Here is an 18,847-nt window from a genome sequence, read left to right on the forward strand (position 1 = left end):
CAATGTAGGTTCATGCTCACAGAGCCAATCTCCAGGGCTGGGTGTTCAGCAGTCCTAGGCCTCCACCCCTTCCCCCCTCCATTTCTCTTCCTCTTGCTGGTGAGCTGGTGTGGGGGAAGGGCTTGGGTCCCGCTGGATCACGGCTTTTGTATGTTTCCCTGTTTTGTGAGGTCTTCTCTTTTCTTCAGGTGTATGTAGTCTGGCGCAGCCTTCTTTCCTGTTGATCTTTTAGGATTAGTTGTATTAACTTTATTTTCATATTATATGTGGTTTTGGGAGGAGGTCTCTGTCTCACCTCTCATGCCGCCATCTTTAATCTCTCCTGGTCAATTTTTTTAATGTGTGTTTTTATTTAGCTGTTCTGGAAAAAATAATAGTTAAATTCACTTCTTTGTTTTATGAGTATAGAGCCAGAATGTGATTCTTCAGACTTTTGATTTATACTACCTTTGAGGTTGGAGAAATGAAATAAGGTGGTAGCGTTCAGTTATTCATTTATTTATGTCCAATCTGCACCTCTACTCCTATGTAAATAATTTCAGTGCAAAATTGTAGTAACATTTTTCACAGCAGGCTCTTGACCCAGACTTGTCTGTTCTGATTTACCACTTAACTGGCTTGCCTTGGGAGGTCATACTACCATCTTTAAGCCTCAGTTGTCTTCATTTACAAAAATACTTTCTAGGGTTGAAAAGGTTAATAGTCAATGGTTTTTACTTTTGTTACTATTCATGAATGCTATTTATATCATTGTCCCTCAGATTTTATAATACATATTCATTGTAAATAATTTGTAAAATGCAGCAAAGCACAAAGAAGGAAAATAAGGTACGTATGATTGCACTTTCATTTTTGGAAGTAAAATTTTGATGTATAGACTTTTTAAGAAATGTATCTTTAAAATAAAGTATAGCTTTTTAAAAAATATATATCTTTTAGAATCTTTTCCTTCACTTACCAATACATGCATGTTTCTTCTCATGTTCAAATATTATATAATGTTAATGAATACATAAGGTTCCTCCTTTATGAACATTTTGTTTCCAGATTTTACTTTGTAAATAATGTCTTGAGTCTCTTATGCTTGAACTCAGTTTGCATTTTAGATTATTTTATTAATATAAAACACAGAAAGTGGATCCTGATTCTGGTGCTTTTTTCAGTTGATTTTACAAAATGTTTATAGTTTATAATCCCATCAGCAATGTATGCTCTTATGTAGTATTATAATGTTAAAAAACAATTTCTTGTCAGTTTGATAAGTTTATTTTAAATGGCATATTCCAATGTATTTGTTTCAGATTTTAGGAAACAGAAAGTCATGTTTACTTACCAGTCTTATTTCTTCAGTAAACCGTACATTTTCTCTGCCTCTTCTGAGAGGTCTTTCCCCAGTTTGTTCAGACCTTTTACATTGTAAGGATCTGCCTATATTACTTTGCTAGGTGAGGGTGCAATGTTACGGGCTGAACTTTGTCACCCCCAAAATGCACTTTTTGGAATCCTAACCCTGGCATCTCAAAATAAGTCTGTGTTTGGGATAGGGCATTTAAGAGGTAATTAAGGTAAAATTAGTTCCCATGCATGGTCTCTAATCCAATATGACTGCTGCCCTGATAAGAAAAGGAGATTAAGATACAGACATACACAGAGGGAAGACTATAGGAAGACAAGTAAAAAGATAGCCATCTTTCAGCCAAGGAGAGAGGCCTTCAGAACAAAGAAACTCTTTCAAGACACCTTGTTCTTATACTTCTGGCCTCCATAACTATGAGAAAATAAATTTTTATGTTTAAGCCTACTGGTCTGTAGTATTTGTTATAGGAGCCCTAGCAGATTTATAGAGGGCCTTAACCTTTTGTCTGTCATGTTTTTGCAAGTATTTTTTTACTAATATGTTATTTAGCTTTTAATTTTAGGTATGTAATTGTTTTATAGTAGTATAGAAAATTTTCTCTTTTGTCTCAAAGCTCAGGACATTTTAATACATTATTATTTTAAATCTGTATGTGTATATAAAAAGTCCTCACCCTTTTCTAAGTGCTTACAACATTGTACAACAAAAAAAAAATTAACAAAATTTTTTTATACTCTTTGAAAGTCTAAAACTTACTTGTTTATATTTCAGAATTTTAACATTGTATAGGAATACCAATACATGCATTTTGGATAAAGATACGTGAAGAAAAGCTTTTTAGCTTTTTTTACCTGTTTACCTATTTACACAGCATTTTCCATTCACATAAAGTGATCATTTGTATAGTCTGTTTCCCTGCTGTGAAAATATTGTAGTATCTGAGAGCTATTCTATTCCTATACTCTATCCTATTCTATTTGGAACATCTCTTTTTTGTTTTCTCTCTAAAAAAGAAACTGGAGAGGAGATTTACAAGGATTCTACCAATAGGATAGAATCTGGGTATCAGTAGGATAGGGTACACCATTAGCTTTTTCTCTACAATATTGTGCCTTTTAAGTACATTCTTGGGTCCATTGCTTTCACATAGACAGATGTGATGGTCTCTTTGGTTGTTTCTCCTCATGTTCAAATATTATATAATTATTCTGTATTGTTAAGATGTGCGTGACTTGATACTGAGGAAGAATAATAATAGCACTTGAAAAACCCTTCTGATTCTTTAATGTTAATTAAATGATTAACTTCCTTTATCCTTTTTCAGTTAAGCCTGGTGAATGATTTGAGAAACTTTCATGTAACTTTTAGATTAAAATGCCATATGGTCATCTAGGTGGATTGGAAGTACCTAGTATTAGATAAGCGTTCTTAATGAAAACAACAAGGAAAGCTTGTCTGAGGCTAGCAGGAAACTACTTGGGCAACAAGAAGTATAGGAGACAAAATTTCAGAGGAGAGAATTTTGTGAAGTTGAGCCTACTTCTTCAACAACTTTTACCTGGGGGATACTTGTAAAATACTTGCAAATGTGGGGTATGGGCAGGAAGCTAAGAATTCAGACTTTCAGACCCAGGAGTACTTTGCTGAACAGAAAAAAAAAACCAGCATACACCTTTGGGTTAAACCTAGGGAAAATCCGTATAAGGAGATTCTTCCTTCTGTACATTTGTTGAATTCTGGGACTTGGTGGGATGGGAAGGTTGAAAACTTAAGCAGAAAATCTTTGAATATCAGGTTGGAACTTGCAGTGTTTTTGCAACAGAAAAATTAGATAGGTCATCCTCTTGGAACTAGTCCCTAACAGCAGGCATTCAGTTAAAACGGTGGAGTGGAGTGGTGGGGTGGCAAGGAGGGAAAGGAAAAACCAGAGGTAGACTGGGTCTTACCAGAGGAGCAACGTAATATAGACTCAGCATTGTTCAGTGACTAACAAAGAGAAGGATGAACCATTTGTGGAGAAAGATAATATCAGGAATCTGTAAGTTTTTATATACAAAGATTATAGGATCTACCAAGATGAGGAACATATGACTAGAACAAAGGGAAAGGTAGGTAATAGAAACAGATCCAGAGATGATCCACATGTTCACATCCATTTACACAACAAGCACTTAAATATTTTAATATGTGAAAAAAATTGGAGGAAACTGTAGTGAAAGTGAAGATTTTTCATTATGATGTTGGATATGTGTAAAATTAAATAGAAATTCAAGAAGAGAAAAATGCATTACTAAGAATTTAAAACTCACTAGATAAGTATAATAAATTAGACTTGTCAGAAGACAGTTAAATAGAAAATGTCCATCCTACACACTGAGATAAAAGAGAATGGAGTAAACAGAAAAGAAGCTTTAAATATTTGTGGTATACATGTCATAAAAAAATATGACATTTGAATTACCAGAAAGAGAGAAGAGAAAGAAACTAAGATTGCTGAAAACCAAAGATAAAGGAAAAAATATTGAACAGAGTCTGAGAAAAAGGATATGTGACCTTCTAAGGAGCCAACAGTAAGACTGACGTCAGACTAAAACAGAAGTAATGGAAGCTATCTTGAAACTTTTAAAGAAAATACCAGCCAACCTAAAAATCTGTAAATCCAGCAAAATATCTTCCAAAAGCAAAAGTGAAAAAAAAAATCATCTCCAGACAAACAAAAACTTAAAGAATCCATTACAAGCAACCTTGGCTAAAAATTTCTTAAATAATGGAAGCACCAGTAAAAGAAACTAGTAAGAAACAGGGTTCTTTGGATGAAGAATATCCCATTAAGGTACCACTGAAGTGAAGAATAATGGAAAAGATGAATTTGTGAGTAAATATAAACTGATGTTGACTAATTGTTAACTAAAAACAAAAGTAACAGTAATGTCCTATGGGGCTTAAAAGAGAGGTAGAAAAAAAGCAGTAATAAAGTGAAAGGTGAGGGAAGTAAATGGAGTTAGTGTTGTAAAAGTCTAGCATTATTGAGACTATGGTAAAGTAATTATTTCTCTTAGACTGTAATAAGTCAACAGTGCATGTTATAATCTCTCTTGTAATCACTAAAAGAGTAGTTTTTGTGAGAGTAAAATAAGTGAGGGGAAAAAAATGGAATAATACAAAATGGTTAATTCAAAAAGGCAATAAAGGTAATGGGTTAAAAAAACCTAAAATTGGCAGGTCAGATAAAAACACAGTAAGATGATAGAAATAAATCTACATATTGAGCAGTAGAATCATATATTTTCAAAATTTTATTGAAGAATATACCTTATTTTCAATTCTAAAAAGTAATGTCTACAAATAGACAAATATATTACACATATACGCATACTTTTTTGTTTTGTTTTGACAGCTTCTTTGTGATATTGGCCACAGTGAAGAAAAATTGGGTTTTAACTATGAGGACATCATAATTTGGTAAGTATAATCCAGTTCCTTCCCTTACCCTTTCTAGATTTTAGTAATTTTAAACTAAAAATAGGATAGTATAACACCTTATATTTGATATCAGTTGTTTAAACATTAGAAAAATTCATGATCTCCAGTTTTAATTACCCTGTTGTTCTTAGTGATATTTTGTAATTATCAAATATAAATAACCAAAGCTAATGTTGAAAAATGCCTGCATTTCTACAATTTAAAATTCTAAATTTAATCTACAAGTTACAGAGTGAAAGTTCTCATATTATTCCCAAGAACAAGAAGAACCTGTAGATTTGTCTTTAGATTATCATAAGCCAAAATGTGCTTATGGCAAACCTGACTTGATCAAACCCACCAGTAGGGGTGTAATGTTATAGTTTCATAGTCATCTTTTTGTTATGCTTAGGAATTAAAATTAATGTAAATAGTCTGTGCCTACTGTCATTATACAGTATTTATTGGTTTAAACCAATGATTCTTTGAGAGAAGTGGAAGCAGGTAGGTACAAAGAGGGGAATTGATGGTAGGGGCATATGTGATACACGTTGAAAGAGGCATATTTAATTTCCCATGTCATATAAATTACAAAAGGTAGAACAAAACTCAGTAACATTTTCTTCGGTAAGACTGTACCAAGGAGGCATAGATTAGGAAATAACATTAGTGAAGTTCCATTATAGCAAATGATTTTATATATGTAAAATGCCTATCAGTTTTGCTTATTTCACCTGAGGAAGAATTTGGTTCTGTAGTTGTATTTGCTTTTGAAACTCATGCAGCAAAACTTTTTTTTGTTTCTCATACAGCTTGCGGTTAGCTTTACTGAATGAAGCAAAAGAAGTACGGGCAGCAGGGCTACGAGCTCTTCGATATCTCATCCAAGACTCCAGTATTCTGCAGAAGGTGCTAAAACTAAAAGTGGACTATTTAATAGCTAGGTAATTTTCCTACAACTCTCTATGTTTATATTTGTTTTTATAATACGTGTTAAGTTTTAGCATACCACCATAAAGTATACAAATTTTTAGTGTAAAGCCTGATTATTTTTACAAATATGTACAACCAATTACCCAATTATCCCAAATAATAAATAGAACATTTTCATCATCCATTCAACTTCCTTTGTGTTTCCAACCAGTAATACACATTATTCTGACCTTGCTCATTATAGACTAATTTTTCCTGTTCTTGAGCATCATATATTGGAAATATACAGTTATTCTTTTCTTTCCTCACTTTTATCTGTGAGATTTATCTATGTGTATTTTTTTAATTTCTATGTACTATTTCATGTTATGAATAGACCACAATCTGTTTATCCAGTTTTGTTGATTTTGTCGGTTTTTGTTATTTGACTGTTTTGATAAAGCTGACCTGAACATTCTTGTTCAAGTCCGCATTGGTGGACATAAATACTCATTTCTCTTAGGCTATACATGTAGGAGTGGAATTGCTGGGTCATAACGTTTATGTGTATTTAGTTTTAGTACATACTGCCAAATAGTTTTCTATAGAGATTTCTACCAATTTACATTCCTACCACCAATGTTTGAGAGTTCCAGTCTCTCCACATCCTCATCAGCACTTTTTGTTTTCAGTTTTTAATTATAACGTTTCTGCTGCAGTTTTCATTGTGAGTTCTCATTCTGGTTTTAATTTGCATTTCCCTAATAGGTAGTGGTGTTAAGCACCTTTTATTTTCTTGTTGGCTTTTTGGGTAGTCTCCTTGTCTTTTGATCATTTGTAGATTTGATTGCCTGTCTGTCTTGTATAGGAATTCTTAATATCTTCTGGATATAATTCCTTTCAGGTGTATGAATTGACAGTATCTTCTCCAGTCTGCCTGGCCTTTCCTGCAGTTCTTTATTGTTAATGTTTTTAGTCTCTTTGAAAGATATTACTGTACTTTTTCATCTAAAGGTTTTATTCCTTTATATGTTTAAGTAGGTGTCAGGTCACATTAATTTTCATCTTTATGGATATTCAATAAATATTAGCATTTATGGAAAAGGTTTTCCTCTCATGTCTAGATTAGTGTCACTTTTGTTGTAAATCAAGTAACTTATAAGTATGGATCTATTTCTGCATTCTCTGTTCTCTTTAGTTGGTCTGTTTGCCTATTGTGGCTCCACTTTCTCACTGTTTTAATGACTGCAGCTTGATAATGGTCTTTAATTTCTCTCAACAGCATTTTGTTTTCTGTGCAGAGGTCTTACACATATTTGTTAGGTTTATTCTAAGGTGTACAAGTGTATTAATGTAATTTTTACTTTTCCATATTTTTTTGCTACTAATACATAGAAAAATAAATGTGGCTTTTTGGGTTTTTTTAAAGACAGGCAAAAAAGCTAGTGAAAGAGACTGAGATCAATGAGAAATAGTGAATAATACAAGTATTGAAATGAGAAAATAAGATATAGATCAAGAATACAAGTGGAAAGATTACAAAATAGAAGTATAATAACACATTTTTCAGATTTCTAACTCCTGCTAAATTGAGTGTCTGACAGCCAAAGTGTATTTGTAACCTTTGCTTTTTTGTTTTTTGCTTTTGTATGTTAACCTCTTACTTAGTGATCTTGCTAAATTTGCTTTCCAGTTTTAATTTTTTTTATGATTATTTTAGAGTTTCTGTGTACATAAGCAATTAATTGCAAATGATGACTGTTTTATTTCTCTCTTTTCAATCCTTGCATCTTTGTTTTTCTTGCCTTATACTGTACTGGTTAGAATATTGCACTGACTAGAAATGGTGGCAGTGGAGACAACTTTGTTTTGCTCCTGAAATCAGGTTGAAAGTTTCCAGTTTTTTGTCATTATTTATGATATTTCTGTAGACTTTTAATTCATTTCTTTTTATTCCTTGTATGCATTCCTGAAGTAAACACCACTTGTTCATGATGTCTTGTCCTTTTTATGTATAACTGAATTTGGTTTGCTTATATTTTGTGGAAGATTTTTGCAGCTATGTTTGTGAGAGGTATTAGCCTATGTTTTTCCATTCTTCTGATGTCCATGTTTGGTTTTGGTATCAAGAAAATGTTTGTTTTATAAAACAATGAGGGAAGTATTGCTCTCCTTTTGTTTTCTCTGGATGAATTTATGTAAGGTGGGTGTTGTTTTTGCCCTACTTCGTTAGTACAATCCACTAGGGAATCTTTGTGGACCTGTGGTTCTCTTTTTTAGGAAGTCTTATGACTTATAGACTCAATTTTCTTTAAAAGATAGAGTACTATGCAGATTTTCTACTTCTGTCAGTTCTTGCTTTATGTATTTTATATATATCTTGCTAAGTCCTTCATATTTAGAATTGTTAAGCCTTCACATTGAACCAGTCCTTTCATAGTTATGAAATATCCATCTTCATTCCTAGTAATAGTTCTAGGTGTTCATGTTATTTAGTATTAATATGGCTATACTAACTTTATTTTATTTAGGTTTGCATGATACATGATTTCCCATCCTTTTACTTTGTCTTTTGACCTTTACGTGTAAGTTTCTCACCTGTAAACATCGTACAGGTTGTTTATTTTTTTAAAATCTAGTTTGAGCATCTTTGTCTTCTAATTGGAGTATTTATACTATGTGTAATGGTTTGTATATGTGTGGTCTATAGACTTTATCTAATGTAATATTTAATATCTTTATGAGTTTGTCATCTTGCTATTAGTTGTCTCATGTATTTGAGTTTGCTATCTTGCTATTTGTATTCTATTTGTTATATCTGCTCATTCTTGCGTTTTTCTGTTTTTATTTCTTTTGGAATAATGAAGAATTTGTTTCCTCTTCTATTAATGTCTTGGTTATAGTCTTCTCTATTTTTTTGCAGTTGACCTAGAGACTACCAAATTCTTGATGTATTAAGGCTTATTACAACTAGAACAAGGCAGGAAACCTCTTATTAACTCTGTCATCTCCCTTCTGCTTTTTATGTTATTGTTATATTTTTTATTTTTACATATGTGTAAAGCATGTGTAACCCCAGAGGACAGTGCCCTTATTGTTTATAACTGGAACTGTTGATATTTATCTACATTATTTACCCCTGTAGTATTCCTTCTTGTATTTTCACTTTCAACTTGGTGCACTTTTCCTTTACTGTTTCTTGTAGTACAGATCTACTAGAGATGAATTCTCTCATTTTTTTGTCTGTAAGTGCCTCTATTTTGCCTTCATATTTGAAAGCTCTTTTTATGACCAATTATTGTTTTTCAGTGCTTTAAATAAGTTGCTGTCTTCTGGATTTTTCTTTTTTAACCTGTTGAACAATTGTCTTTCTTCTTGTTGCTTCTTTGTAACTGATGTCTTTCTTTCTCTCCTCTGGCTACTTCAAAGGTTTTTTCTGTTATATTCTTTCCTGTCTTCCATTATTCCAGTTATATGGTATTGGATGTGTTCACTGTCCAACATGTCCCTGATACCCTTACTGTATTTTCAGACTTTATTATTAATTTTTGTCCTTCACTGTAGCTAATTTTTACTAACCTGTTTTTGTTTTTAATTCCTCCATCCTAATAGTAAATCAGTCTCTTGAATTTTTAATTTCAGTTATTGTATTTCTGTGATTTATTTTGGTCTTATTTAAAAATGATTCTAGGTCACTGCTTTATTTCACCATCTTTCCTTCTATTTACTTGAGCATATTAATCATAGTTATTTATAGCCCTCTTACAACAACTCCAGTATATAAATCACCTGTGTACTCTTTCTATTGTCATTTTCTTTTCTTGGCTTTTAGTTACTTGACTATATGTTTATTTGTTTTAAAGCATAGTTCATGTTATTATCTGATTGGATGTGAATTCAGCTGGGTTGTATATTCAACATTTTTGGCTCTGAATCGTACAGTTTTCCTCTTAAGAGAGTTAAACCTTATTCTGGAATGTTGGCTTATCACACTGTTTCTGTTAAATCTTGGTTTTAGCTTTGCCTTTGTTTTAGGAAGTGGCTATTTGGGATCTCAAGTAAAAATATAGATGTGTAGTATAACTCCTTTTCCATGACCATCCTGGAGCCCTATTATCTTACTTAGAGTATTATGTACATGATGAAATATTTCTGCTCAATTCCTTAGCTTCTCTGCAGTAGTTTTTTGCTTAGTTTTTAAAAATTGTAACCTTGCTTTTGCACAAACTTGGCAAGTGCCTTCAAGAGGAGATTGCATGCAGATTTGTGCTCATTCTCCTGTTTCTTTTCTCTATGATTTTTCCTTTCAAGTCCTAGTCATTTTAGCTGCCTTAAAGTTCAGCCTGTCTCTGTAATCCACCAAGACTTTTGCTTTCTGCTAGTACTCTATTCCCCTAAAACTAGGAGTTGACAAGTGCCCCAGATACAAAGCCTAATTGGATGTGGAGCTTATGCTTCTCTTCTGAGGGATTATTATCCACTGCTCTTTTAACATTTGCTCTATGAAGTATTTTATTTAGCCTTTATAGTTGTTTTTGACAGGTGGATTGGTCTGATACAAGCCTGTCTGTGTGGCCAAAAAAGGAATTCTCTGTCTGTTTACTTTTAAATAAAATTGTTTTAGATTATAGTCACATAGAAAAAATGCTTTTTGAATATTATAGCAAGCGTGTCTATATATAGAGTATTGAGTAGAAGAGGTAACTGCCTAAAAAGTAAAAGTGAATTATTCTGGCACATAAACCCTTTAGAAATGGAATAATTTATAAATTTTCAATATAACTGATGCTAGAAACATCAGTTAATGATACCTGATTGAGAATTGATTTTTAAAGCACATTCCAATTTCAAATTATATTTTGGTTAAAATAAATAATATGGATAGTCTAGTCATAATAAATAAAATTTAGGCCCTGTAGTAGCAATTAAACTAAAACATAGGCTTGAAATATTTTTCCTTCACAATTTTTTATAAAATATCTGATTTTTATCAAAGATAGGTGAATATTTTTTTCAGTAATTTCTGGTACTTTCCTCTGAAAGTATGTTTATTATTTCTCTATAGATATCAAAATTCTTTAAATTATTTACTATATTATTCTTTCCTGGAGTTTTAAATGAAATAGTTTTGAAATGTTTTATTGTAATAAATATTTATCACTAGAGACATATGTTAACTAAATATCTGTTACTACTGAAAAATCACATGTATTAAAATTTTTAAATTTCATACTGACATTATAAAGATGCATCTGATATAGTGGTATTACTATACAAAAATTATTTAATAAGATTTATCAGTAATTAAATACTTTTTGTGTTATTTAGGTGCATTGACATACAACAGAGCAACGAGGTAGAGAGGACACAAGCACTGCGATTAGTAAGAAAGGTATGCTCTATGTCTGAGAGTGAAGGCAGATTTATGATTTCATGTTATGTGTTTTACATTTTTAGATTTAGACTGTTCTGTGAAATCTTTCTATTAGAATTCAAAAGCTAAATTCTCATTTTTATTTTGTTAAAATTTTATTAGTTAAATAGATCTAGTGAACATTAAGGTAAGTGTAAATATTTTCTGTAATTCTTTGTGATTGGCTATAGCTACGACAGTATGGTTTATAACATGCTCATTGAAAAGAATATGGTAGTTCATCATTATCCACAGTTGTGCTTTCCCTGGTGTCAGTCACCTGTGGCCAGCCACGATCTGAAAGCAGGTGAATCTTCCTCCTTCTGACTCTGGTCAGAAGGTCACTAGTAGCCTAACACTGTCACAGTGCCTACCTCATTCCTTACTTAATATCATCTCATAGGCATTTTATCTTCTCACATCATCACAAGAAGGGTGAGTATAGTACAATAAGATATTTTGAGAGAGCCCATATTCACGTAACTTTTGTTACAATGTATTGTTACAATTGTTTTATTTTATTATTAGTTATTGTTAATCTCTTACTGTGCGTAATTTAGAAATTAACCTATCATAGGTATGTTTACAGGAAAAAGCATACTATATATAGATTTGGTACTACCTGTGGTTTCACGCATCCGTGGGGTGGAGGGGGTATTTGGAACCTATCCACATAGATAAGAGAGGACTACTGTATTTCTTTCTTTAGTAGACTTGTAAATGAAATCACCGCTTTGATATGTTATTGGAGAAAGAAGACTGCTTGTTCCCCACCCTCCCTTTCTCTTAATTGTATGCTTGGAGTTGGTTCTATTAGATGGATGTCACAAATAATCTTACAAGCTGGTTGTTTTGAAGATGAATTTGAATGCATTCCATACGTAGGCTACTGCAATAAACATTTCAGGCCATTGTACAGGGTAAAAGGTCAAAATTTAAATTCTGCAAGAGAGAGTGTTAAGGCTAAACCATAATGCTTCTAAGGAGAGGCTTTCATGGAATTATTGTTTAATGTAATGGTATGTCCTACTGGCAGAGGAACAGAGTGAACTGAGAGTTAACTTGGGTAGGACACAGCTGTGTGAAGATTTTATCCTATTTCATCCTAAAATGTTGTTTCTTCCTAAACATTCATGGGACTCATGAAATGGATGTTTAAAGTAAAAACATCTGAAATTATTTAAGTAATCTTTTTTTAGCTTCTTCCCCACTTTCTCCACCTTTGAATTCAGTACATGCTCCAGAATGGTGGAATACTGAGTTTATACAATGAATAGATCCCCTCTTTTTCCTTTTTCTTCCAGTTGTCTAGCTTGTGGTTAGTAATAATACCCACAGTGAACATAATAAGGAAGTAGTAAATGTATGAGTTATCTTAAAAGAGATTTGCAGTTCTAGTACGTGGTATTGGAGATAGATCATGAATCATTTGTTGCAGGTAAACTGTTATATTGGGACCATGATTTAACTCTTCAAATTTAAGTTGAAAAATTAAATGTATGGTTTTTACTTATTTGTATAATCTGTCCTATTGCCATGATTTTGAGAATTCAATACAAGAAAACAAAGTTTGTTTCCAAAGAACGTAGAATAACTCTTTGGTTACTTGTGTCAGTATTTTATAATGCTAGGAATTAAAAGTAAGAAAGTAAAATATATATTAACATATTACAAATAATAAAACCATTATACATAAATGTAAATAACTTATTTTAATAAAAATAACTATATTTTCCCAAAAGAAAGTTAGTGACTAGAGTGGTATTATTTTAGAAATTTGCAAATCTCTTTAATGTTCATCCTGATATAAGAGAGCTAGATTGTCATATTTGCTTTTGCATTCAGTCTGTGGTGATTTCACATGCAGTGGAACCTCTGGAAAATTTCAATATACATTTGTGAGAGAATGAGCATACAAAAGACAAATAATGTCTTTGTATTATTATGAAAATAATTTTAACTTTGCAGAATCTCTGAAAATATCCTAGGTATCCTCCTTTCCTGGACCACATTTTGAGAACTGCTGCCCCTAAAACTGCATTCAGAAGAAAAGACAGCTCCAAATATTTTATGGTCTTAAACACCTCAATCTGGCCAAAATAGGTTTTAAAACTGTACTATGAAGTAAGTAACTTCTTTTTCTGATTCTTTCCTGTTACAGATGATTACTGTGAATGCTTCCTTGTTTCCTAGCTCTGTGGCTAACTCATTAATAGCAGTTGGAAATGATGGACTTCAAGAAAGAGACAGAATGGTCCGAGCATGCATTGCCATAATCTGTGAACTAGGTCAGAATTTTCTTTCTTGAGTAATACAGATGTAGTATTTTAGAAAGGATGTATAACACATTTTAAAGCCTTTCATACATGAATTCTTTAAGTTATTCATAGATATGAAAAAGTAAGACATTCCTGATAGGGTAGTAGAAGACTTGTTATTTATGGAAATAATTTCAGAGTAACATTAAAATTCTATAAGTTTTAAGGTTTTACTCAACATGAAACAGTATATAGGAATGGTCCAAATTCTAGTAATTAGAATAAAATCTCTGAAAGTCTGGCTCTCAGACAGTAGTTAACCACATATGTCTTGATGTGGGTTAAAAACAACAAATAACTCACCACCCATAAAGAAAGAGTTCTAGATGCAGTTAAATTAAAGAGTTAAATAGGGAAATAGTGGGAAAAAGTAAATATTTGATCATTTTAATGAAAAGGAGTTTTGAATTATCAAAAGAAATCAAACATTTCAGAGCTATAGATTTTATTGTAAGATGAGAAAACATGCAATGCCAGAACAAAGAAAAAATTAAATGTTAACAAACATAATAGATAAATCATTTTTTTATATAAAGAGCAATAGGAAAAATAAGAGACATAGTTAATCAACATATTTAAAAAGTTCAACTTACTTATAACCACAAAAATGTAATTCTTAATGACAAAAGATTTTTTCCCTCACCAAAAGTAGAAACCATATAGGTTACAATGACTTATGATAATATAGTAAAAAAATTAATAACAAAATTTTCAATTAAAGAAACAAAAGAGCCAAACCATTGAGGATTTAAAACTATCCACAGTACTGTTGATTTAGAGACAAAGTCAGAAATTTGATTAAGGAAATGTTGAAAATAATAAAAAGTTGACCACATATCAATGTATGGGATGCCTTGAGAGCTGTACTCTGACTTATCACCATCAAATGCTTTCATAATTAAGCAAGAAATAATGAAAATAAGTGAGTGAATCCAGTAAAAATAAAAGAAGAAGAAATCAATTTTAAGGTAAGTAGGGGGAAAGCAACAATGAAATTAAGGTCTTAATTAGAGAACAAGTTAGATTTCTTAGAATAACCTGTTAATTGGAAAAAAAAATGGTAACAGATATGCAAACATATGCTGTTTGAAAAACACAAAGGTCAGAGAAACAAAGAGATTAATGCAGAATTGAGGAAGAGAATATGGTAATTTTCTAAGTTGTGAGGTAATTTTTATATATATTTGAATTTTATTGAAATGGGTTTTCATACAAAATTCTAATATTCAAATGATTCACAAAGTAGAAAACATGACAGATCTAAAACCATAGAAATATTTGATGAAATGATTGCTTCCAAAAAGACTCATCCAGTTAGTTTTATCTTTAAAAAATAGTTTCAAGTAGCATAATTCTTACAAAGTATAATCTAATCAAAAGTGTTAAAAATATGGAAACCTAATTTTTTAATGAAACTAGTGTTTTACATACAAATATATACATAACATACACAAAATATTTAGAAGGCTACTTTATTAACATCCTAGCATATCTCAAATCAATACTATATCATTCTTAATGGTGGATCTCTACAAATACATATCCTTTTAAATCTTGATTAGCATTGTTTTAAAACTTTTAGCCACATTAGTAAAACAAAATAATAAATGAAGTTTACATATTGGGAGAAAAACACAGTTACTTTGTGGATGGATTTTTAGGAAACAGTCAACTGAAAGATAGAACTTAATAATTCAGTACTGTGGAAACATGAAAATACAAATTTATAGATTTGTTTTGTGTTTCAGCAATCATCAGTAAATATAATAGGAAAATACTATTTCTCAAGTGGAAAAGACAATTATATACAACAAATAAATTTAATATGAAATGTGTATGATGTGTATATATATGTGTTTGGGGGATACTTTTTTGTTTTTTTTGGCCTTGTTGGTCATTTTTTTTTTTTTTTTTGAGAGGGCATCTCTCATATTTATTGATCAAATGGTTGTTAACAACAATAAAATTCAGTATAGGGGGGTCAACGCTCAATGTACAATCATTAATCCATCTCAAGCCTAATTCTCGTCAGTCTCCAATCTTCTGAAGCATAACGAACAAGTTCTTACATGGTGAATGAATTCTTACATAGTGAATAAATTCTTACATGGTGAACAGTACAAGGGCATTCATCACAGAAACTTTCGGTTTTGATCATGCAATATGACCTATAAACCATCAGGTCAAATATGAATATTTGTTTGATTTTTGTACTTGATTTATATGTTGATCCCACATTTCTCCCTTTATTATTATTATTTTTATTTTTAATAAAATGCTGAAGTGGTAGGTAGATGCAAGATAAAGGTAGAAAACATAGTTTAGTGCTGTAAGAAGGCAAATGTAGATGATCAGATGATCAGGTGTGTGCCTATGGACTAAGTATTCATCCAGGCTAGACAAGGGCAGCAAGACATCCACGGATGCAGAAGATTTCTCTCAAAGCAGGGGGGGTGAGGTTCTGAGCCTCACCTCTGTTGATCCCCAAATTCTCACCTGATGGCCCCCCTGCGACTGTGCCTGTCTTAGGTTGTTCCTCCCTTGAGGAATCTTACCCGTCTCTGGCTAACCAGTCATCTTCCGGGGCCATACAGGGAAATGTAAAGTTGGTAAGTGAGAGAGAAGCCATATTGTTTGCAAAGGTTAGCTTTTTTACTTCTTTGCAGATTTATGCCTTGTGGCTTCTATGCCCAGCACTTGTCTCGAGGTATCTTTACCACCTGGAGGAATTATGATACTCGGTAAATTCGATATGAGGCACGAATTCTATTTAAGGGTTGTAATTAGGAAGGAAGAAGAAAAGCTATAGATGTAGCATATGAAGGAAACATGGGAGGATTGATTATTTCTTTGACATATCTTCTTGTATAGTACCTTAAGTATGTATAGGTTTTAAACTACTAACTAATTTGCACACACATATTAACATAATAGGAATACGGTGACATAAACAAAGCAAATCTATAATTACCATCCATCTCCAGTGAAGCCAAGAAAACCATTTAGGCACCCTAGGCATTTGTGAAAATTTATCTATGATATGATGGATATTGTCCAACTGTACTTGAACCATCAGACGAATTAAAGCAGCCCATTTCTGGGATCTGTTCACATCCCATATGTTCTTTTAACCATAGATAGTCTATAGTCATGAGATTTTGGAGTGCTACAACTTGCACCCCTCCCAACTCCTGGTTGAGTTCCAACAGTACAGATGCGGTCAAATTCGTTGTCTCACTGTATGCACATGCCAGCCTAGACATCTCCCTCCTCATTCCTATGGCAAGTCCAGGACACGGTGGGCTGGATGCAGCCACAACCGCAGCATCGTCCGGATCCCTGTAGAGGCTTTTTGATGATCATCCCCCGGCACAAGTCCTCCAGATGGTGCTGATGCTGGAAGCTCCTCCTCATATCGTATCTTAGTTCATTTTCTGGGTATCCAAGCTAGGCCTTGATCTTCTGCATAGAAACAAACAGACCCTTTGCCCACACTTTGACATGCCCTCTATACCACTGTGCAGAACTCATTGGAGGTCAGCACACAGTAACTGCTTCTTTTTTTTTTTTTTTTTAATTAAGAGAAAGGAATATTATCAGAAAAGAGTACCTCCATAGCTGATCATCTGACACCCTTTAAGTGATCAACATTAAGGATATTTAAAGCATGCGTTGATCTTTGATTTACCAATAGTTTTATCCTGTTAAGGAGTAATCCCCCTTTACCTTCTTTCTTTCTTTCTTTTTTTTTTTTTTTTTAAATTTTTAATCTACACTTACATGAAGAATACTATGTTTACTATGCTCTCCCCTATATCAGGGTCCCCCCTAACAACCACATTACGGTTACTGTCCATCAGCTTAGCAAAATGTTGTAGAGTCACTACTTGTCCTCTCTGTGTTGTGCAGCCCACCCTCCCCTTGCTCCCTCCCCCCATGCATGCTAATCTTAATACCCCCCTTCTTCTTCCCCCCCTTATCCCTCCCTGCCCACCCATCCTCCCCAGTTCCTTTCCCTTTGGTACCTGTTAGTCCATTTTTGGGTTCTGTAACTTCACTGCTGTTTTGTTCCTTCAGTTTTTCCTTTGTTCCTATACTCCTCAGATGAGTGACATCATTTGGTATTTCTCTTTCTCCGCTTGGCTTATTTCACTGAGCATAATACTCTCCAGCTCCATCCATGTTGCTGCAAATGGTTGGATTTTTCCACTTCTTATGGCTGAGTAGTATTCCATTGTGTATATGTACCACATCTTCTTTATCCATTCATCTACCGATGGACATTTAGGTTGCTTCCAATTCTTGGCTATTGTAAATAGTGCTGCGATAAACATAGGGGTGCATCTGTCTTTCTCAAACTTGATTGCTGCGTTCTTAGGGTAAATTCCTAGGAGTGGGATTCCTGGGTCAAAAGGTAGGTCTGTTTTGAGCATTTTGATGAACCTCCAAACTGCTTTCCACAATGGTTGAACTAATTTACATTCCCACCAGCAGTGTAGGAGGGTTCCCCTTTCTCCACAGCCTCGCCAACATTTGTTGTTGTTTGTCTTTTGGATGGCAGCTATCCTTACTGGTGTGAGGTGATACCTCATTGTAGTTTTAATTTGCATTTCTCTGATAATTAGCGATGTGGAGCATCTTTTCATGTGTCTCTTGGCCATCTGTATTTCTTTTTTTTTTTTTTTGAGAGGGCATCTCTCATATTTATTGATCAAATGGTTGTTAACAACAATAAAATACAGTATAGGGGGGTCAACGCTCAATGTACAATCATTAATCCATCTCAAGCCTAATTCTCGTCAGTCTCCAATCTTCTGAAGCATAACGAACAAGTTCTTACATGGTGAACGAATTCTTACATAGTGAATAAATTCTTACATGGTGAACAGTACAAGGGCAGTCATCACAGAAACTTTCGGTTTTGATCATGCAATATGACCTATAAACAATCAGGTCAAATATGAATATTCGTTTGATTTTTGTACTTGATTTATATGTTGATCCCACATTTCTATTATTATTATTATTTTTATTTTTAATAAAATGCTGAAGTGGTAGGTAGATGCAAGATAAAGGTAGAAAACATAGTTTAGTGCTGTAAGAAGGCAAATGTAGATGATCAGATGATCAGGTGTGTGCCTATGGACTAAGTATTAATCCAGGCTAGACAAGGGCATCAAGACATCCACGGATGCAGAAGATTTCTCTCAAAGCAGGGGGGGTGAGGTTCTGAGCCTCACCTCTGTTGATCCCCAAATTCTCACCTGATGGCCCCCCTGCGACTGTGCCTGTCTTAGGTTGTTCCTCCCTTGAGGAATCTTACCCGTCTCTGGCTAACCAGTCATCTTCTGGGGCCATACAGGGAAATGTAAAGTTGGTAAGTGA

At 33.1% G+C, this 18,847-nt stretch overlaps 1 protein-coding gene across 9 annotated transcripts in view; it reads left to right on the forward strand.

The window, feature by feature from the left end:
- RICTOR (RPTOR independent companion of MTOR complex 2) overlaps positions 1–18,847 on the forward strand; it is a 118,212-nt gene that overhangs the window by 42,951 nt on the left and 56,414 nt on the right. For all 9 annotated transcript variants that reach the window (XM_037002431.2, XM_037002424.2, XM_037002414.2 and 6 more), the window contains 4 exons: positions 4,755–4,819; positions 5,632–5,763; positions 11,060–11,123; positions 13,306–13,432. In XM_037002431.2, the coding sequence (XP_036858326.2) occupies positions 4,755–4,819; positions 5,632–5,763; positions 11,060–11,123; positions 13,306–13,432 (388 nt within the window). The remainder of the gene's footprint in view (positions 1–4,754; positions 4,820–5,631; positions 5,764–11,059; positions 11,124–13,305; positions 13,433–18,847) is intronic.

This window comes from Manis javanica, chromosome 1, assembly GCF_040802235.1.
Source record: "Manis javanica isolate MJ-LG chromosome 1, MJ_LKY, whole genome shotgun sequence".
NCBI classification, from domain to species: Eukaryota; Metazoa; Chordata; class Mammalia; order Pholidota; family Manidae; genus Manis; species Manis javanica.